Consider the following 23,221-nt stretch of genomic DNA (forward strand, 5'->3'; position numbering starts at 1 on the left):
ATTCTACAGCACAGTGTTTGAGTAACACAGAGAAAACACCATCAATAGCTTCCAGAATATTTCTTTGATAGAAGAAGATTGTTCTAAGAAAACTGTGAATTATCCAAAGCAAATGCAAAACTTTTAAAGGGTGATTCGTAGGTTTTCTCTGCCACTGTGGTTTCTTGCTGGGAGTGGGTGGTGGTGCTTAACAAGAGTAAGACAAGAGGTTATGATATGGCCTCAGGGCCTTCAGGGCACACTGGAGGCTACAGTGGGTCACTATCAGAAAGTGATGAGACGGGCCAGGGCTAGCTGGTTAGCATCAACGTTGCATGTGTGTGTGTGAAAGATGTCTGACCTCCTGTAGTGACTTCCTGTAGTGGTGTGGCCATTTTCCTCTTCCTGCTGAAGTTCTCCTTCACTGACTGACGGACCAACAGCCAGAAAGTTAAAGTGAACAGAAGCTGGAGGGAGAGAGGGAGAGAGAGAGAGAGAGAGAGAGAGAGAGAGGGGTAATAAAAAGACAGAGGTGGAAAAATCCACATAAAAAAACATTGCAAACACTAGTTCAGTTCACTGGGTTTTTAAAAAGCTGAGGAAACTGCTTCTAACCAGAAAATGATCCGTCATTTACTCTTCAGGGTATGTTTATTAAACCTACAGCAAATTACCAATAGGAGAATTAAACTTTGGATTGGTTCTTTTTCAGGATATCTACTTCTGATCTAAAGGAGCCCAGTCACAGCTCTTTATCTAAATAATTAATATAAAACCTGACATGTTTTGTGCTTGTATGGAAAAGAATAGAGGAGCTTTCTGCTGCTGAACTTATGAACTTGTGAAAATAACTAATGAATAAATGAATACATATGAAAGATATATGTAAGAAACTATTAATTCTAATTTTAAACATTAGCTTCTTTTTCCTCTTATTCAGGACCTTGGCTCCAGTGCTGGTGCTGTAGGACTGATGCAGTTCCAAGCTAATGCCTCACAGTGCTGTGTGGAGAGATGAGCCCGACTAGATCTGGTTTGTATCACTCAACCTTATGGACACACTCCAGCCTCCAACAGCCCCTTTCCAAAGCCAGGAGTCAGTGATGAAGGGTTATATTTGATGATAAATAAAATACAGAATGTCATAAAAGGCCCCAAGTTTAATATTGTCATCATAAAATATGCTCTTTTCTTACCATGGCTCCCAGTCTTAGACAGGGATACTGAGCTCTGTCCAGTCCCAGTTGTCTGAGGCTCATGGTTCCCACAGTGGTGGGCAGTTCAGGCTGAAGTTCCATGGCCCAGACATACTGCAGACAGCACAAAGCCAGGCCGTAGAGCAGGATGAAAGGAGAGCACAGTGTGGCTGCATGTCGTCTGCAAAAAGAGACATCGAACTGAATACACAACACATCAGTGCCAGTGTGTTAAAATCACTTTCAAAATTTAAGACCTGTATTTGTTTAGTTTGTAAGACCAAAAAACACAGACAACATTTGTAGGAAAGAATTAAGACATTCACAGAGCAACAGCACGTAAAAAAAACAGTCAGATTTAAAGATAATCAGCTCATCAGACTCTTGATGTGCTCCGTCACAGCTACAGGTGTTAACTGCACCTGGCACGTAGGATCCAGATGAGACACGCCCACAGCAGCAACACAAAGGTCAGCCAGCTGTGGTATGTGATGCTCCACACCTGAACAACATGGAAACAGCACATAAGAACAGGAACTGTTCCAGTTTGTGGGACTCTTATTGTGATGCTGCTTTAGTTTGCTGTTACTATAGCAACACAGTAACTTACAGCCTGAAGAAACTAAACTGCCAAAAGCCAGTGTGTGATCACAACCCACTGATTTAAGCTCAGCTGCCTTAACTAAGTAGATGGAATAGGCTGATATAGCAAAGTATTCTGTATTGATCTTTTGTTATTTTATAATTGTGTAAAATCATGATTTATTCCAATTGTTACCATCATGGCTATGAGAGCGCAGACATAGCTCTGCTGCATGACCACCTTTCCCAACAGGAAGAACGGGCTTTCACTCTGCTGGCCACCGGAGGCACCGCTAACACCTGCCAAAAATCACAGTCACCACAGTGTACACAACATGACATAGATTAATAACCAACCAGCAGAGGGTGGTGAACAAGAGATATGATGTTGTCTGCATCATAATCTTATTTTGTCTGTTGAAATTATTTTGAACGGATGATTCCTGTTTACAGCTTGGCTCTTATTTTGACAGTTAGTGTTAGGATTAGTTAATAAAGCTGAGATTTGGGAACATGACATCACAGCAAATCAGACTATCAGACAAGTTGTAAACATGCCAAAAGTTTATCCTGATCATCTAAACCACTTTATGTGGAAAACTGTGCTAAACTACCTGTTTATTTTCTCCTCTAAATAAATGTCTGACCTGGAGTGTTGACTCTGACACTACGACAGCTTGTGTTTCTTGACCTGTCTGACTTCTTCTTTTGTGATGTCACTGTGTACTCAGATCTCAGCTAATAACTAAAACAGCATCATCAAATTAAATGCAAAACCATGAAAATGAGGTAATCGACACCTGTCAATACTGTAACCACTCATCTAATCTGCAATTGCTAATTTTATTATTTTTCTGGAGTCATCTCTTACAATATCCATCTCATTGAATCTACAAAAAGTTTCTCTCTTCATACATAAACCTTATGTAACAGTGTAAGAGTATCAGGAGACCTGCCAACAATGAAACATTAACAGACATTAGTGATAATTAAGATGTGATCTTGAGTAACCTTTGTCATTCTGACCTTCTGTGCCACAAATGACTTCTTCTGAATTGTTAGTTATTCTTATTATTTCAGTCACATGAATGATTTGCAAGAAAAAGTGAGAATTTGACACCTGGATCTGGCTGACACTCTTCAGCCACAGTTTCTCCTCTGCTGCTTTCCGTTCCCGCAGACAGGAGCATGAGCTAAAACAAAAGAGCACACATAACATCGGCCAGCTGCAACTTTGTCGTTTCCATTTCGTCAATAAGAGCAAACGGAATGATGCTTGAAATGTAAATACTTTAAAACTACACCCACCGAGGACCTCATTAGGAACACCATACCAATACTGGGTAGTTCCTCCCTTTGCTCTCAGAGCAGCCTCATTTCTTTCTGTCATAGATTCCACAAGATGTTGGAAATTTTCCTATTTTCCTTTGAGACTCTGCTCCATATCGACATGACTGTATCACATGTTGCACCACATCCCTGATCTGGTGACTGTGGAGGCCACTGAAGGTCATTGAGCTCACTGTCATGTTGATGAAACCAGTTTGAGACAACTTTTGATTTTAAAGCAGAAGTCGAGATCAGTCGATCAGACTACATTTCTCCAGTTTTCATCGGTCCAGTCTAGGTAATCCTGTGTCCACTGCAGCCTCAGGATTCTATTTCTGTCTGACAGGAAGTGGAACCTGACGTGGTCTCTGTTGAAATCTATCCACCTCAAGGTTCAACATGTTGTTCATTGAGAGGTTTTTCTGCTCACCACAGTTGTGTGTGAGTGGTTGTAAAGCTTGGCCTTTCTGTCAGCTCCAACCAGTCTGTCCATTCTCCATTGACCTCTGACCTCTCTCATCAACAAGGTGTTACCTCCACCGAGCTCCTGCTCACTGGATGTTTTTTGTTTGTGACCGTTGTGTGTGAAACTCCTTGATGATCAGCAGAAATACAAAAAAAAAAACAGCCTGTCTCACATCAGCAATCATGCCACGCACAAAGTCACCGACCAGGTGAAGACCAGACAGGCTGCTGCATTCTGGACAATCTGCAAGGGTCTCACTGTGTATGAAGGGAGGCCCAGAGGTAACCATGGCCTGGACCAAGAGCTGGGTGGTACGACCGAGAGACGGATGGAGCATGAACAGAGGAGAATAACTGGTCATCAAACATGACACTAAGGTTTCTTGTGACCTTGGTTGGAGTAAGGGATGAAGAGCTGATCTTGATCCCACCCCCTGACACTGCCGGCAGGGCAGCATGTGACCCTCACCAGCCCCACCCCCAATGACTCCGCAACATGTCCATCCTTATAGATAAGGAAAAGAATCTTAAAACTCTCATGTAGTTATCCTGAAACTCTTTTGTGTTTATACATGATACTACGTTGATACTATGATACAGCTGAACCACATTTTGCCAGGTGACTTGCTTACTGTGGCAAAAAGCAGCTGGAAAAGGAGATCAGAGAAACTGTTCTATTCATAAAACACTAAATGAAAGAGCAGAGCTGAATAATGCAGCAGAAAAAATGATATTTAATCTTTATTGAACTAAAGTAGAAGCTTGAAAGGGATTTCAAGTATGATGACAGAATAAACCCCCAGAAGAACAGGAAGGAATTGATATTTTAATATTGAAGTATCAGCCTTGAGCACTGGACCATGAATGTCCGTACAGACTGAGCCTAATGAGCAGCTGACACAGAGATGTGAGTGTTTACCTGCGTGTCATCTTCATAGTTATCCTTCTGTTGATGCCATGACCTTAACTCCATCATCTCCTCCTGTAACTCCTCCTTTTTCTCCTGCTGCTGCTCCTCAACCTGCTGAACACAAATGCGACACCTGAGAACAAGCACTCGTCCAGACTGACAGCTTTTTCTGTTCCATTTGAAATCCTCTTGTGCCTCATGTTATACTGTAACTACATTTGTCATTAATCACTGAGCTGCGGAGAGTCGTAGGCTTACTGTCAAACACTTACTGACAATAAATGTAATTTGTAGCTTATCATTTTCTAGCACCTCACCAGATGTAGCTCCTGCACTGATCTGTATCACTGTAAGCCAAAAAGCAACAACAGAGGTGTAAAAAGGTGTAAAACATTTATTACCAGGAAGATTTTCAGTGAAGAACCTTATGTTCTCTTCAATGTTGAAAATACTGAAATTCAAACAGGGATTAATTTGAAATAACAAAGTTTTGTTTGAATTTCCTCTATAAGAGGGCCATTACGGTACCAAGACCAAAACAGTGGTGTTTTCAATACCTTACTTTTAGAAATCTGAAAATGTTTCTCTTTTTCATTATCACCAAATAAAACCAATGTCCTCAAATGTAAAAGTTTTCTAAACACAAGCAGCCATACACAAGCTTTTTGACTGAAATAGTTGAAAATGTGCAAATTTTTTGTTTTAAATCAGGAATTGTGCTCAAAGAACAAGTGAACAAGATGAAGCGATGCTGGCTGTATGTTTCTGAACAAACAGGAAGCACAACATCAAACACAGAGGAGACGCCTGCTTGTAGCATGTCGACACCCAGCGTTGGGGAGGAGTTAACTACATGTAACTAAACTGGTAGTTCAACTACATTTTGCAGTAGCTAACTAGTCATTCAAAGCTACTCAGCTTTAGTTAAACTAGATTTCCCCCTAGCATAGCCTTACTAGTTCAACTTCTTCCAGAGTGAGGTCATTGGTAACTTGCAAAGCTATGTTTTCAAAGTGGCTTCCCCAACATCATCCTGCCCATAATGGTTTTTTTTTAAATAGATTTTTTTTTATTGATCCACGCTCTGCTACACATTCACTCAGGCTAATGAAGAAGAAGTAGCAGATACCTGGTTAGGTGCTCCATGACATCCTGTCTTGAGAACAGTTGCTATGGTAACGTAGAGAAGGAACAGTATTCCTGGGTTGACATAAACTGGCCAATCATGATTGGCATTGAGGTTGAGGTCATCGGGCGAGGAGCAGTTTCCTGGTATAATGATGTCCTTCAGACCAAAGAGTCTAGACAGGAACAGAGGTGAAGACATTAACAAAGAGAGAGAGAGAGAGAGAGAGGAGTTGGGGATAAATAGAACAGGAGGCAGTAAATTAATGGTAAATGCTTATTAATATTGTCCACATGTTAAGATGGAATACTATGCGGGGCCGGGTTTTTTGAAAAAACAGTAGTACTTTTAATGATGATAATGGGAACTTATCATTTTTAAAGGAAACCATAGTTGGAAAACTGTGATGGAAGATCAAGGATTAAAACGGACAAGTGGAGTTTTAAACAAGGTTGAATTGTACATATTTTATCAAGGCAGATAAATATTTAACAAAAGTTAAGTAGGGAGCTTATTAATGTTAGATATTAGACTACGCTGTTAAAAAAAAGGATATAAGAGTCAGAACAGCATTTGGAATATATGTAAATATGGACCACCAAAAACATGCATTCATGTTAACTATAAAGTATTATATTCTAATATCCCTTCTAACTGTAATACACATCTGAACAACACAACACAATAAATCACAGTGAACTGATTTTAAGACTTTAAAACATTCTAAATGTGAAGAAACATCTATTTCAACACTTCAGAAACTGTATTAAAGGTCTATCAAGTGTTGCAGTTGCCTTCCACCTCTTTCATCTAGGTCACACAGAAACACGTGGAAGGAAAAGCAGCCGATGACAGGTGGACTGCTTCAAATGTGACCTCTGTTCACCTCAGAACCACAGAATGTATTGTTCATCTGACAACTATCTTCACACACGTCACAGTTTTATTTCAGTAATAACAAACCACAGAGTCCGAGTCCAGGTCTGAAAAGGCCTGTAGTCAAAACTGTAGCAAGATAGTGACACATCTGAACATTCAACATGACAAATTAGCAGCAATACATGAGAAGCACATCCATGAATGGATTTGGAATAAAGAGCTGATACTCATGAGACACTGTGAAGCTCATATACAGTTTGTGCAGGCAACATATCAGCTCATGGTTTTTGGCTGGACAGCAATAGCGTGGCCAGCCCTATAACCTGGAATGACCAACTGACTGACTGAGTGATGATATCTCTAGCACCAGTCAGTCACTAGTCACAAGTGCCTAGTCACTGAGTTGGAGTTTCTGGGGCAAACAGTTTCTGTTAGGGGGTGTTTACAGTGTGCAGTGTTGCTAACTCTGCACATTGTCTCTAGATTTAGAGACTTTTTTTCAAACAATGAACAAAGATTCCACATGTTGAATTGTTGTTGTTGAATCCAGAATCTGATAAGTTTACTTTTATTTCCATGAGGGGCAGAGCAGTTGTAGACTATACTGAGACACCGCAAATCCACTTAAATAGCTGTCTGGAATTTAGAGTTTATACGCCATCTGAACTTGTGGAAAAAGCGGGATGTGAAGTTATAGACTCCTTGACCTGATGAAATGAAAGTAAAAGGACGATTAGCCTGTTTGCCAAAACTCTGGCCACCTCATGGAACATGTGGGGAAAAGATAAAGGAAATGTACCAGAACATTTGGCTGAAGTCTGTAACTTTTATACACACACATATATATGTGTTTTTATATAGGTACAGATATAGATATAGATATAGATATAAATTCTATGTGTATATATACAGTACATATCTATATGTCTATATAGATATATACTGTATATATATATACACTGTGTGTCCTTGGACACCAAGAACTCTGGTGAAGACAGATGAGAGAGAGCCACAGACTGAGGGATCATATGTCACGGTGGAATGCTGCACCACTCGCTCCTCTTTCTGCAGGTGCTTGCTATTATGCTAAGTTCACAGTCCACGATTTCAAGCCCTGATTTTCAACTTGCCGACAGTTTCAGGACATTGTTGAGGAGAGCCCCAGACCAGAGGCTAATCTGAATTCAGTCACTGAACTTATCCAAGAGGCTCTCAGATGCATCGCAGACGCCCAACAGATATCTATAGCCTTCTAAATACCTAGACCTGTCAGGGGGTCTATATCCAGTGGTGTGAAAATTGTTGTGACCAGGTTTTGACTGGCAATGAGTGCCTCAATGATCTACAGCTGATGAGAGCACAGGGTGAGTGGGAAACTGGGGGAGGAGTTGTAGTCAGCCAGTAATTCCACACATTCCAGTCCAGAAATCACACTCACCTCACATTCCTCTGTTCTAACTCACACGTTCCTGGTCAGATTTCTCCTCTGTGCCTCTAAACTCACACACTGTTTATTTTCTGTCCATTTCTAGAGGTACCACACATTGCAAACACACTATTAATAGATATTGTAGATTTCCAGAGAGAGAACATGAGCTTTGACTCTAGTGTCCAATGTTCTGTTCACCTGTCGCTCCGTTTAAAGGGGACGGGACGAGCTGCACCAGCTGATCTGTATTCCTCTTTCTAATAATATGTTCAGCCCGTCTTCCATGATGCACCAGGGGTTTAGACTCGGGTTTCTCTGCTTTCAGGTAAATGGAGCTCTCAGTATCTGACATAGATTTTAAAGTTATGGTGATTTTTGATGAATATGATTTTGTGTATTTATGTATTATTGAACATTCAGCATAAATTAAACCTTATCCAGCGGATATTACCAGCAGATCTTCTTACATTAGAATGAAGGCGTCCTCAGGGTAAAACATTACATTTTTTGAACTGAAAGATTTCATGGCTTTGTGCACAGTGTGCTACAGTCTTACCTGGCCCACAGACTGTGTGGCGGGAACAGGGCCTGGGCCAGAAGACTCTGGTACAAGTACAGACAAACCATGTGACCAGCAGTGAAGAAGCCCACCATCACACACAGTGCATTGAAACCCAGGTGACTGATGGGAAGGTGGTATGCCCACCATGTGCACACACCGATGAAAAGCAGGAAGTAGATGGCTGAGAAGGCAGAGGGCAGTGTGATGCCTAGGAGGCAAAAGGAGGAGAGGTCAGAGACACACATCCAAGAGACACACTCTTTAAACAACTGGAACTTGAAATGCTTGGACTTTGTGTTTGTCTGACATTGACAGAACAAAAGAAGTCTCCTTTCATATGCATGTGTTTGCAAATTTACAGAAACAGTCCAACATTTTGAGAAACATGTATGTTGCCTCTTTGCCAAACTCAAATGCAAGGACGGATATCAATGTCATATTTGTGCATCCAGTGCAGGCATACTGTGTTTTGTTGCCTGTTTAGCTTAGCTTTGACTAAAGAGTGGAAGCATGGGGAAAATATGTCCTCTAACATCTGTCTTATTTACATGCTATATCGTGCAGGAAGTGTTGATTTTCACTGACAATAGGGTACGGGAAAGCAGGCTGCATGGAACCAAAGCCACTTTTGTTTAAAAGAGAGTGTGGAAGGAGGATTTGTTGAGTGTTGTTGTACTCATGGAATTAATGTTGTGGATATAGTTGTGGAGCAGTCAAATGTAATGGAGAAAAAAAGAAAGTTTGTGCTCTTAAATTCATTCGCATTAACTTGTGCATGCAAATACTTTAGGTTTTGCTCTTTAAACAATTATTTTAATTCCTTAAATGTTTGAATGTCAATCACATTATTTAAGACTGTGTTCTGGAGATTTGTGGAAACAAATGATTAATTCAAGAGAAGAAGTTATTCATTTGTGTAGTAGTAAATTTACTCCACTACATCTGAGACAGTTTGAAGCCTTAAAATTGTGTGAACAGAAAAAGCAGTTCAGGTAGTGTCACTTGCCTGAACTCAAACTAATTAGATGTGACACAGCATCAGCAAAACATTTCAAACTGAGTATGGAGTAAACCAAGGGCCACCGTCTGGACTGAGCTCACACTCTGCCCGCGTCTTCTTCACGTGCTGGGAAATGCTGTGGAAAGCAGAGAGGGTGATGTTGTAACTCAGACCGTACCAGCTAAAGCCAGCAGGCTGATGGCTAAGATTCTCCCCAGGTCCCGCAGAACTTTCCGAGCTGTGGCCTTCAGTCGCTCAGCCAGCTGCTTGGCTCTGGTTGCTGTGGAAACCTCTTCAGGGTCACCGGGTAGTGACTTCTCTTCGTCATCGTCGTCTCCTGATGGCTGTTCATCCTCTTCATCATCCTCCTCATCATCTGTGGTTTTATCCGTTGGATCATCTTCTAGCTAAGGTGGGGAAGGGACAAAAGGAAAGTTCTAGTTTCTAAATGACAGTACAGTCACACATTCAGTTCCAACAGTGCTGGTGAAGTGATTGCACTACAAAATATTTTGAACAGTAACTAACTAACTACCCCATTTCCAATGCCAAATAAATTTGCACAAAAATAAGTATAATGTACAGATGAAAATGAGTTCTTTGCACATCTTCCAGCAGAATGACTGTAAATCAGTGCTTCTAAGATCAAATACAGCAAACTTGCAGGGGGAAATAAAGGGACAGAAGCACACTTTGATTTACAGCCTTAAATGGTCCAAACAGACATGTGTTTTCATAATGTACAAACACCAGCATGATTAACTGTGCAGCTTTGATTCAGGGTTAATGGGAGGTCAACAAAAAAAAAAATCAAAAGCTGAACTGAGGAATATTGATCAAGGTCTCTAAGCCAGTGGTCTGTTATCTGGAGAATAAGCATGTTGAGAGCAAGTGATGACTTTTATTTATAGATAATCACACATCTGTTATTAACACTGCAGCTATCTCTTGCATAGAGTAAGAGTATTTAATATAAAAAGTCTTTAATATAAAAAGACCAGTAAGTGATTTTTCCTCGGTTTTCCTAAAGTTTTTCTTTTTACATGCAGACATGCAGCTCTTTAAACATGTCAGTTTTTATAAATGTTTAGAACAAAGGAATGTGATGAGGATACAGCCAGATTCTTTGAAACTAAACACCCAACCTCTTCTCAAAAAGATTGGATGCAAGAAAAAAATGTAAAATATATGACATGGTGCACCAGTAGTAATCCACACTTTCTACAGCATAACTACTGGGGCCCAGTTCATTTAGATTTCTGCTTGGTCGCTGCAAAGTAATGATAAAAGTTCTCAGACTCACACATTTTTACTCCCACGTATAAGCACAACAGACACCCTTAGATTATTCTATACAATGTTGTGCAACAAGTTGTACAACATTGTAGATTATTAAATTGTAGATTATGTTTGATAAATTGCTTATATAATATAGTGAGAGCTGTGTGCTATGCACATACTAGGATCCTGTGTTTACCTGGGTTACCTGCAGATAACAGCTGGACAGATGTTAGGCAGTGACAGGGTTTTGTTATTGATTCAATGTCAGACTATGACTTTATTGCAGGATCTCTGTGTCCTGGTCCTGCATGTTTGCAACATTTTGGATTCACTATAACAATCGAGTGGTCATGAAATTCTGAATTTTTGTTCGCACCTCTGCATGATTCATTTGTATTCATGTGCAAATGTTTATTGTGTCTAGGTTTAAGTGTATGGAAAGTTTTACAGAACCCTCTTCTTCTGCTGCTGCAATCAGCGTTTCTCCATCTGCAGCTTGTTTGCAGCCAGTCCTTTGCTTACATTGCAGTACTGTATATGTCTTCAGCTGCCCAGGCGTGTAACGGTACACTGAACACAGACTGATTGTACCATTTTTACTGCATGTTCAGAGGATTACAGATGAAATATAAAAATAGAAACCCCTCCACCTAATTGTACCATTGCCATAAACTGTAGATATACAGACATACAGTCTAATATCCCTGTGAACACACAGTATAGAGTAATACCAGCAAAACATCCACTCATGATATGCAGTAACAGGTGGCAAAGATCTAATGTTACTAATTACAGAGACAGGAATATCACACTAACTCATCCTCCTCCTACAAACTGGGACTTCACTGCTACAGTCGGGATAAGTCAGACTTTTGAACCAGGGTTCCAGGGTGTACCCCACCTCTCACCAAGTATCAGCTAGGATGGGCTCCAGCCCCCCGTGGCTCTCAAAAGGATAAGAGCTAATGGCTGGATGTACTGAAGAGACAATCCCAGTGCACCTAAGAATCAATAATCCCTGTTATACATAAAGGTTTTCAGACATTTTGTTCATTATAGAAAAATAGTAGTTACTGGATGTAACCCCAGTTCTATAAGTACGTGCGTTGCCCTCTAAAGGGCTTTGCTATTGGTTAACCCCCTTCAAGGCGTTGCCTCGGCACCCTGAGAGAGATCATCGTAGTCGCCCAGTCAGGGGGTAGAGGGTCCTACATAAAACCCCAGTCCATGTCCTGCTTGCCTCCTTTTGGAACTCAGCAACATAAATCAAAAAACCTACAAATGTATTCACAGAACTGGAGTTAGAACCAGACCATTAGGAATGGAAGAACTCCCAGCTGGACCCCAGTCCTGTCCACTACAGCCCGTAACTGACTGGGCAAGAGAGGAAATAATGAGTCTAAAAAACCACAGCTCAGGTAACACCTGCCTGGAGGTCCCGAGCACACGTACCTATGACACTAACGCTGGAGACACACTGGATGTGTGGTGTGTGCGTTGTGAGGCGCTGTTGCTGATCTGCTGTAGAAAAACACGCGTGTGTTCACACCAGCTACGTGTCTGCTCTGTCGCTGCTACTTTTTTAATCAATATTTTTATTAGACAAAACAGGCCCTTCCCTTTATACAATACAGTATTATCCACGCTTACACAAGTTAACACACAAACCAGTACAAACAAATACAAAAAGGAACTGTTAACATAAACAACAAAAAAGCAGCCAAGTCTTGCATTCCTGTACAGTACAGCATCATTAACCCTTAAGCACTTATATATTGTAATTCAGGAAACCCTTTAGCGAATCAGTCATGCACTAGTACGTCATGTGGTTTCCCAGCTGTGATTCACCAGGCCCTTCAACACAATGGCTGCCAGTCTAGCACCTATATACTCTAAGAACGGGGACCAAATCTTATAGAACACCTTCATCTTACACTTAGACCTGTATGTCAAATATTCCATAGGTATTATATCAAAAATAATCTCATGCCTTCCAGCTAATGTTGGAGGTTTACAGTCTATCCATTTCAGCAGTATATTTCTTCTTGCACAAAAAGTAAGGATACATAGAAGTCTTTTAGAATGTGCATTTTTAAGTTGTGTGTCTGGCAGAACAAACAATAGACACAGAGGCTCCTTGCTCAGTTTAATATCAAGAATAATCGATCCACTATATTTTCCCAGTACTCATCAATATATTTGCATGTCCAAACACAATGATTAAAATTCCCGACCTCAGCATTACACGTCATACATAGTTCAGATTTATTGTGATCCATTCTATGTCTAAGCTGGGGAGTAATCTGCAGACAGTGAAGTAGTCTAAATTGAATTTCCTTCATCCTATTACAGACTGAGATGATATTTGCCAATCTCCATATTTGTGTCCAGGTTGCTTCATCAGTGTCTGTATTCAGGTCAGTGTTCCATTCTCATGAGTGCAGGCTTTTCCATTATCACATTTAGAGAGTGCTCTATAGTCAAGGTCCAGAATGCCTTTCTTCTTTCCAACAGAAACTACATTCTCCAGTGGAGAAGGCTGATGGCAGAGGCCAGCGCCACCTCGGCTATTCAGAAAACTCTGTATCTGAAGATACCTAAAGAACTCATTTTGTGGTATATTATATTTTTTACATATTTGATCAAATTAAAGTAATATTTTCTTTTCATATAAATGTCCAATAGTAGCAACCCCTTTACTGTCCCAAAACTCAAAGCCCCTATCTGTGGCACCAGGAAAAAAATCCATATTTGTGAGAGGAAAGACAGTTGTCCCTCTCGTCCTTCCAGTCTTCTTATATCCTACCAGGCTTTAATAGTTGTGTTTATAATCATATTATCACCAATGAATGCTTTGATCTTCTTTTGCTCAAGAGTAAACAAGAGACCACGTAAGGACAGATTAACCTGTGAAGATTCTAAGTCAAGCCATACAGATTCATTGTCATTCTTGATCCAGTCAACAATGTACCGTAGCTGTGAAGCCAGCTGATAAAGCCTTATATCAGGAACAGACAGACCACCTTTCTCCTGTGGCTTCATCAGTATAGCCAAATTCATGCAAGGTTTTTTTCCCATTCCAGATAAAAGTACTAAACCAACCATTTATTTCTTCAATTACTTTTCTTGAAAACAAGAAACATTTGAAATACATAATATATTAATTATGAGTAATGAAATCCGTCCCAACATAGATATCAGTAAGGAAATCCATCTTTCAAGATCCTCACGTGTACGCTTCAACAAAGGTGTAAAATTAGCTCTATATAATTGGTGAGGCGATGGGGTTATTACTATTCCTAAATACATGAAGCCCTGCGATGTCCACCTAAATGGACAAGATGAGGGGGTAGGAACATCACGAAGACCACCCAAAGGAAGAACTTCTGACTTGGAAAAATGTATTTTGTAAGCTGAAAATTGACCAAAGCAATTAATTAGATCCAAAACTGCCCGTATTGAAACCTCTGGGTTAGTAAGAAATAATAACATGTCATCAGCATACAAAGAAATTTTACCCTGGTAAAAAAAGTAGTAGGATGCGCCAGAGTTCCAGCAAAGCCGGCTACTCGGCTGCTTGCATCACTGGAAGTCCTTCTCCTCACAGAAAATGCCTCTAAACTGCACTGTCTCCACATGCAGCTGCTAAAATGGTCAAAAAATATCTTTATTTTTTTATGCGTATGTTCTATTCAGCCTAGACATAGAGATTATGGTGGAAGGTGTCAGTTTTGTGCAATATTGCTGGTGTGATGTCAAAATGACATCAACAGGTCTTTTCTCTGTCTATTTTTGCTGCACATCACACATGAAAAATAGGCGAGATGCTGAACACCTAGATTCCATGACGCAGCCGTGACGACAGAGACGTGCGTCTCTCACGTCCAGGCAGCGTGTCCGCTTCAGTGCCTTAACATGGCGAAGTGAAAACCAAGACATTCCCCAGGCGCCATGCCCACGCACTCCGACCTAATAAAAGACAATGACTCGGCAGCATCAGTTCCCCAGACAGCAGCCCATGCTCCACATGTCTCTGAGGTGTGACAGCAGGAAGGTGGAAGTGGAGAACCAGGAAGCGGCCAAGCAGATATCACCACTAACACACCCCTAAACAGAGCAGTCCAGCTGGAAGAGTGGAATGTACTTTACAGCCTATGGGGGGGTTATGACCCACAGCCTCGTAACTGTAAGAGCTATTATTGAGTCTCATTGCTCCACTAGCATCTCGAAAGGCTTCAGTGTTGAAAATGGTGGACAGAATGAACATTCTGACCACTTAACTGTTCCTCAAGCTTTACCTGTTGGGAAAAGACTTTCCCAACAGGTAAAGTCTCCCCCTCATTCCCTGTATTTGTGCGTTCCTCTGTGTGTATGTGTGTCTCTACTAGGTGCGGCTTTCTGGTCCAGCTCCCACCAATGGGATGTCAGTACACAGTGCTGCCCTGTTCCAACCTGTCAGCCTGTCAGCTGTGAAGCCAGCTGATAAAGCCTTATATCAGGACCAGATAGACCACCTTTCTTCTGTGGCTTCATCAGTCTAGCCAAACTCATACAAGGTTTTTCCTCATTCCAGATAAAAGTACTAAACTAACTATTTATTTCTTAAATTACTTTTCTTGAAAACAAGATTGGAAACATCTGAAATACATAAATAAATTTAGGCAAAATATTCATTTTGAGTAATAAAATTCTTCCCAACATAGATAGGTGTGGCTTTCTGGTCCAGCTCCCACCAATGGGACCTCATTACACACTGCCGTTTCCCTGTTCCAACCTGTCAGCCTACAAGCCATCTTCACCACACAAGCCTCAGCCTGGATCCCAGCCACTTATTTTGTAATACAGAGGAGTCATAAGCACAAAATATTTTGTTCAGTTGATTCCGAAAAATATTATGTTACCAAAATGAAGACTCATCTTCAGAACGTTTCATGAAAATCCTTATCAGTTGTTGTTGCAATACCTTGTCACGGACTACAGTCAAGGGGAAATTTGACCTGGCAACTGCACTCAGTGAAAAGTCAGGGGTCACGGTAATCACGCGGCTCATCCTCTGGAGATAATAAACATCCATGGAAAATACCATGGAAGTCTAGCCAGTAGCTTTTGAGGTATATTGCTCTGGATGTGTTGGACACGCTGACTGACTGACAGACCAACACTGTCACTACAGACCCTGCTGCTGGCAGGCCACAAACAGTCGCAAAATGTGTTCATCACATTGACTGTTTCTCATATCAACATGGAAAAACTTGTACTGGAATATGTCTTCTACTCATATTCCACTGTTTCCTCCTCTCCTGCCCTACATCTCTGTACTGTTTGTTTGGGCCGTTGCCCTGGAGACAGAGAAGAATGAAAGAGAGAAGGTGAAATCAGAGAGAGAGAGGTAGAAACACACACACACACACACACACAGATCAGACAGAGAGACAGGAGAGTATGGAGCTGATTTTAAAGAAGTGAGAGTTAACCATAGCCACATTAACTCAAGAGCTACTTGAATATTTTCATTTTTTTGAGACTTTCCACTTTTCCTCCACTTCATTTCAACATTGTGCCAATGACTTTTTACTGTCATCTTATGGCCAGCATTTTAGTTTGCAAATTGTATATTAAATATATCATTGATATATTAACAAATACATTAATTACAAATACATTGTTCTTTTTGCATGTCTCTTCCTCCACCTCCTCTAGCCTTGCTTGCACCTTGTTGCCTCTTATTTATTTTAGAAAAATCTTATATCCACAGCCTTAGCTCATTAACTAGCAACAGATGCCACCAATAGTCCTGTACACGCTGAGCTCTCTCTCTCTCTCTCTCTCTCTCTCTCCGTCTCTCTTTTTCTCTCTCCCTCTTGCCCTCATACAAAATGTGCACATCCCAAGTCATGTGAAGTAGCTCTGCTGCTTGAATCACACAGAGGACCCAAAATGTATCAACAATATCCTGTTATTTTCACGCGCTTTAATGCAGAATGACTAGTGACTAATGAGTCAATTCAGGGGTTACTTTTTATTTTTTTCTTATTTTTGTTAAAAATCAATCCATCCTGCCAGTCACCTCCTGGTGACTCAGTTGCTCTCAATAAATATAACCCTTCATTCATTTAAGATGTTGAACAAAATCCAGCCAGTGATTAGTGACACCACTCATTAATTTGGAAAACAGAGTAGCAGTATATGAAGTTCTATGAGATAGGGTTGTTGGCTGTTAACAAGGCCTAAGAGGCTGCTAGGCAAAAAAAACGAAAAGAAACTTGCAGGGGCATATTTTTGGTTAAAGCCACACACTCGAGTAGGAAAGCCTATTCTTAAAAATCAGCTTTACTTACAAATCCAAGAAGAATCTGAATGGCACCAAAACATAACAGCAAGTTTGGCTAAAAAAAAGTGAACCTGCTTATTAAAAGAAGTCTTGGTCAGGAAGAAATAATGCGAGGCATGTCAGTTAGGTAATCACAGTGATGTGTCTACTCCTCAGCCACAGTTTAAAGGCAACTCATCTGAAACAAGGCAAATAAAATATGAGGCAGTTGTCTTGCAGCTCATCACAAGGCAACACAATAAAGAAAGTGTTAATATCATTTAGCCCTGCACAGGTCTTAGGCTTGTTTAATAGTTACTATGGCAACAAAACCCATACTGTCAATGCAAGACCTGACTTCAGTGAATGAGGCTGATGATGAACCTGATTATCCAGTTATGCAACTTCATACAAACAGCACCTCCACAACATTTATCAATCACCGTGTCCACTTTTTAATGAAATAACACACACACACACACACACACACACACACACACACACACACACACACAATGACTCACCGATGTAATGTTGGCAGCAGCCACCATTTCTCTGTTCCTGACCAATCTGCTGCAGAGGACAACTGTTAACAGGGCAACCACACACACGCCGAGATCAGGACACAGAAGGCGTAACACACTCCAAGGATCCTCCAAGGGAAGCCTGTGAAATACACACATGCATACATGGAAAGGTCAAGAGGTCAAACATTTCACCTGCACTAGATGCAACTTGAAGTTTTCCAGGAAAAGTTGAGTCGAGAGCAACTGGACTTCATTTCTTATCCAAGAGGTTCAGTTCAGTAATTCCTGTTTAATTCCTGTTTTTCCAAATGTTTTGTTCATACTTGTGTTGTGCTGTAGTGACTGTCACTAACCCACATTTGTATTTTGTATTACATTTGTATTTCTTCGGTTTAGTTAATATTCTGCACCCTTCATTGTGCCTATGTTTATACTGTGTGCGTCTCATAGCAAATAAGGTTGATCTGCTCTCATCTTGGACTTACAAGTACAACTTAAAATTGTATCTATTTAATGGAAAAATTCACCATCTCCTCCCCACAACTGACTCAGATGTACTGTCCAGTTCAGCTCAGAGTCCACTGTAACTGGCTTTTCTACAGACTGCTTCTCTCCTGTAGATCTCTCTGAGCTTGTCTTCTAGATCCTGTTCCATCAAGGTTCTTTGCTAGGACTGACACTTTTCACTCTATATATATGCCTCCTTTAGACATTATCATCAGGAAGCACCAGGTACATTTCCACTGTTACACAGATGACACCTAGCTGTACTTATCCATTAATTGAACTGAACTGATTAATATCTGGATTAACACACTCTCATATTCTTATGAACACCTTTTTCCCCAGTCACTCCCACAACCATCAATGACCGTGGCATGGATAACTGGTGCAACACTCACTAAATCACCAGGTACATACCTGGACACTCCTATATGTCTGGTTATGGTGTCCCATTGTGAGCAGTTGTCTCCTATGGCACTTCTGAGAGGATGATACGTATATAGTACTGTCTGGAAGCAGATATGAGCCAGTACAAATAGTAGACTGGTACAGAATACTGCTCTGATGAAGCGACCTGTGTGACCTGGAAGACAAAGAGACAAGGACAGAGACCACCATCAGGAGAGGCAAACCATGCAAATGTTTAGGGCCTCTTTGCCTGGGGCCCCAGAGTCTAGGATCACCTCTGGACAAGAGAGAAAAGGATGGAGAGCAAACCTGGAAACATGAGTTCAATGTACAGTAAAAGACAACTTAATAAACAATACTCAGTTTCACACAAACACAGAGTAAAATGCACAAAGTGAGAATTTCTTTAAGGACCATTGTGACATGTTGATAAATCATCATCACACACATTGTTTTTCAAAACCTATTGAATCTGTAGTTTAGTTCGACTCAGTCCCACACACACACAGTCCTGCGGTCCCAAACACTCACTGGGGCATCAAATGTGGGTTCGTTTGCTGAATTGATCAATTGTCATAAGCGATCAGGCTCCTATCTCCTCATGTCTCCATAACAAGCAGTTCCATAAATTACCCCTAGATGGTGCTTCAATGTCTCACTGCTCAAACTCTGACCAGTTTGTGCAGTGAGAGTTGGTGTCCCTCATGGACAGAAATGACTCTCAACTAACACACCAGCATTAATCTGGGAAAACGCAGAAACAGCACAACGGAAAAATAATTTTTATCTCACAAGAAGAACAGAGAGATGGCACATGACAACAATCAGGAACGAAAAGAGTTAGAAAATACAAATACAGTGCAAAACACCCACTAAAGAAAATCTCAGTAATCTTAAAGGTGCAAGCACATAAATCATATATGTCTGACATAACAAATTCAGCAACTAAAAGACAAGCAGTAAGAATAAATCATGGATGTTTCTTACAAATAAAGTTCAACAAAAGGCCCACCAGATGACATAAAATTCACTTTTCAAACAGCACACCATTAATTCTACACATCAGATAATGAACCAGACCTCAAAGATCTAAATACATTCCTCCATCATATAAACCTACCCACAATCAAGAAGACCAAGCAGAGGCACTAGATAGACCATTTACAGCAGCAGTTCCACAAAGCTCTCATTAATGTCCTCCAGTTAAGCACCAGGCAGTTCAGACAATGAAAAGGCAACTTGATATGATCATATCATAAAGATATGATTCAATTAAAGTTAATTTCTGAAAGTACTGATTTATTTTAGCCCTAACTAAATCCAAATATTTGTCACCTGTGGATGGCTGCAAATCTGGTGTAAATTTTAGTTTATAAGGTCCTTAAGGGAAACTGTGGTCTGACAGTGGCAATATGCATTGCACATGGAGGTCTGTCCAGTAATTCTCGGGAGGAATTTTTTTTTTCCAGGTGTTTATGCCTCACAGTAGAGAGTGACGGAAAGGGGCAGAAAGAGGGGGAATGACATACAGGAAAGAGTCAGGCCGGTCGGGAGTTGAACCGGCGACTCGCCTGCTAAGAGCATCAGCTCATGTGGTACGCGCCCTAACTACTTGACTATCAGGTCGCCCCAGGGAGGAATTTCTCTGATGAGTGCTCAACAGACATACTGCCATCTGAAAGAAGCCAGATGACGTGATGTCGATTTCAACATGTTATGTGTAGTCAAGTCTGGTTTCACTGCTGTCACCAGCGCTGCACGCCTCCAGCTTTATTCATTAAAGATTCACCCAATAATGACTCAACAGGCAGGTGCGCTCTTTCTTACTCAATGTAACATCCACTCATATATACATGATACACGGTGGTGTGGGGGTGCAGCGTTAGATTTATTAGGGCGAGATGTGTATGAGTAATGCGATACACAATAAACCTGTGTAACCTGTGACGGGCTGTAACTGTAACTGTAACACACACACACACACAGCATAGGAAGAACAGCAAATAACAACAAAGAACAGCAAAACAGCAAAATCTAATAACTGCACAAGGGTTGCAACTTTTCAGTATTGATTAATTTGCCTATTATCTTCTAATTTTTAAATTAATTGTTTGGCCAGTGAAATGCCAGTAAATAATGAAAATGTCCATCACAATGTCCCAATAGAGTCCAAGGTTATATTGTTAAATGCAAATCCTCACAATTTAGAAGCTGAAACTAGGTCATGTTTGGTATTTTTGCTTAGAAAATAGCTGCTGATTAATTTTCTGTTGATTGACCCATCAAAGATTTAACTGATCATTTCATCTCTAAACAGCAGTGTCTTCAGGTGAAGGGAGTTAACGCAGAGGGCACCAGCTGACTCAGAGTTGATGCTGCTGAGGACAGAGTGTGTGGGGTCACAGTCACAGCAGCTTCCCCTGCCACTGTTTGTATTTCCAGCCCCGGCCCTCCCTAGATGGAAATCACTCTTACACATAGCTACAGCCATTCTGTGTGTGTGTGTGTGTGTGTGTGTGTGTGGGTATGTGTGTGTGTGGGTATGTGTGCCACTTTCCACTAAAAGAGGAGATGAACTCACTGTGTAACTAAACTGGACAGTAGCTTTAATAGTTGGTTGTGTGAATTCCCTGACGCCCTGACAACATAGAAAAAGTCCATTAAGACGACATGTTAACCTCCAGCTTTGAAAACTGCAACAGCCTCTGATAAAATCACCTTAGACGCAGATTAAAGATAAAGAATGTGTCTCTAAAAATGGCTGGACTGCAACAGCAGGGCCATTGACTGACTGACTGACTGCTGACTGACTGACTAACTGACTAACTGACTGACTGACTGACTGATTGACTGACTGACTGATAAAGAGCTGACTGATCACAGTTCCATTTGTCAGCCACAGAGTGAGCTGGAGCTGAGAGCTGCAGTGTGTTACCCACACGGAGGCTGTGCGCTGTGTGAGAGACTCATATTCTGTTGCTTCTGCTGAAATCACAGGAGTCTCTGTCTTTAATTTATGTTTATGGTTGATGGTGATTTTGTCAGATGCTGTCACGGTTATGAAATCAGGATTTTTGTAGCAGCAGAGCAGCAGCAGAGCAGCAGCTTGGAAATCTTGGAAAGCTTCGAGGTTAACATGTTATCTTAATGGGACTTGTTTCATATTTGTTTAATTGTCTGACAGCAGAAAAAAAAACTTGTAGATGAGAACAGTTTCATTGGGGCGTTGTATTAAAATACTGTGCATGTATAAGCAAACAGGTAAAGGGAACCAGTTCACACTAGGCTGAATATTCTCATGTCTCTGTCTTTGCAAACTGCTCATATAACTGTCTTAAGGCAGCAACTGTGTGACCACAGACTGTAGAAAAAAGTCCCTGTGACATCACTGGTTGTCCTAACGTTGCAGGGCCGGGGTAGCAGGCAGAGCCTTATGGAGCTGGGCTATAGCAAGCACAGATGACCATCAAAACTAAAGACGCTTTTGAAACCAAACAGTTCAAAATACACTTCTCCTAAAGCCATTTTCTTACTGGAACAAAATATTAAGGCTGATCTTGGTGCAAGAAATGGTTTTTTTATGTTTATACTATATGCGAGAGAGTTTTTCCTTCTGTCTAGTGACCTTCCAGTCAAAATGCTTTAAGTATTTGCAGAGTGAAACCAACAAATTATGTAAACCCATTCTCTGCAGTGAAGGTGAGAATAGGTATGAAAACAGCTGGAGCACCCACTGGGCTGTAAGTGTTGTTCTCATTCTCATTCTTCTGTGTTACAGAATAGTTCCATGACGTGACATGGCATGCAGCACTGATGGAGGGCATGAGAGTTGGAAAACTATGATGTGATGATTCTGTTCTTTATTGACTGTTCATTCATTAATTGAATCTCTTATTACATTTAACATAGAGAATTCTGTTGCTTATTTGACACAGTCCTGAGAAAGCTACAGCATGGTCTGGTCAAACAAAAGCCTTCTTCCCTCAGCAGACACAGACACACCGCTGCTCCGTGACCTTGTATTGAAAATGACTGAGCCTTGAAGCACTTGAGGTGTTGCGGTCCACCTGACCTCAAACCTTATTTAGACTTACTAACACATGAAACAAACGGCTGCTTTCATCTCTGACAGTTAATGAAATGAGGAGGGAGGGAGGAGGGTGGGGTGGACGGGGGTCCGTTGTTCATTTCCCATTACAAACCCACTCACTATGATTGTTCTATATTAACCACGTTTATTATTGTAACATCCAACCTTAACAAAGTACTGATGAACTCAGCTGACGCTGTCTTTATCACAGCAGGCTTGGCAGTGCAGTTAGGAGTTGATCTCTGATGACCTGGAGTACGCAGTTCAAGTTAAAAAATTTTAAGAAGGTGCAGCAGCTCCGTACAAAGCATGTCCTGATTAAAGTAAGAAGATATAGGTTTGCTGTGGCAATCATCCCAAGAGACATTTTAAATGCCCACGCTGCCACTGCTGCTTCTTCTTCTGATGAAACTACAATGGTTTCATCAGACCACATCACTTCATACACTGAAAAATCTACACTTATTTTCAGTCTTGGAACCAATAAATACCCACGTCTACTGCAGAGTCATTTGACCTGCGTGTTTACGATGATTGTAGTCTTTTCCACTGGCGATAGAAGTCTGATGTTAGTGGGTCTTAGCAGGTTTTTTTAACCAGTGGAAACAGAGCTTTAGTAAAAGTAAATGTTGATGTGATGGTGG

General features: G+C 40.9%; 1 protein-coding gene and 1 long non-coding RNA gene across 6 annotated transcripts in view; one reads left to right on the forward strand and one right to left on the reverse strand.

Annotated features, from left to right (window-relative positions):
- Positions 1–23,221, reverse strand: part of piezo1 (piezo type mechanosensitive ion channel component 1 (Er blood group)) — an 85,318-nt gene that overhangs the window by 43,475 nt on the left and 18,622 nt on the right. For 4 of the 5 annotated variants that reach the window (XR_011691493.1, XM_071481605.1, XM_071481604.1 and 1 more), the window contains exons 3-13: positions 18,497–18,662; positions 17,573–17,714; positions 9,636–9,864; positions 8,452–8,665; positions 5,591–5,762; positions 4,471–4,575; positions 2,878–2,950; positions 1,954–2,057; positions 1,598–1,677; positions 1,176–1,356; positions 341–446 (exon numbers count right to left, since the gene is read on the reverse strand). Coding sequence is in view for 4 of the 5 variants with exons in the window: in XM_071481605.1 (XP_071337706.1) it covers positions 341–446; positions 1,176–1,356; positions 1,598–1,677; positions 1,954–2,057; positions 2,878–2,950; positions 4,471–4,575; positions 5,591–5,762; positions 8,452–8,665; positions 9,636–9,864; positions 17,573–17,714; positions 18,497–18,662 (1,572 nt within the window). In the remaining variant the exon portion in view is untranslated. The remainder of the gene's footprint in view (positions 1–340; positions 447–1,175; positions 1,357–1,597; positions 1,678–1,953; positions 2,058–2,877; positions 2,951–4,470; positions 4,576–5,590; positions 5,763–8,451; positions 8,666–9,635; positions 9,865–17,572; positions 17,715–18,496; positions 18,663–23,221) is intronic. The other variant, XM_071481603.1, reaches the window with a different exon arrangement.
- On the forward strand, positions 5,769–8,575 carry LOC139623392 (uncharacterized). Its single transcript, XR_011691499.1, has 3 exons — positions 5,769–6,106; positions 6,147–8,220; positions 8,436–8,575. It is a non-coding gene; the product is annotated as an uncharacterized lncRNA (long non-coding RNA).

Source organism: Trachinotus anak, unplaced genomic scaffold, assembly GCF_046630095.1.
Source record: "Trachinotus anak isolate AG129_WGS33_773 ecotype Australia unplaced genomic scaffold, CSIRO_AGI_Tana_v1 ptg000007l, whole genome shotgun sequence".
NCBI classification, from domain to species: domain Eukaryota; kingdom Metazoa; phylum Chordata; class Actinopteri; order Carangiformes; family Carangidae; genus Trachinotus; species Trachinotus anak.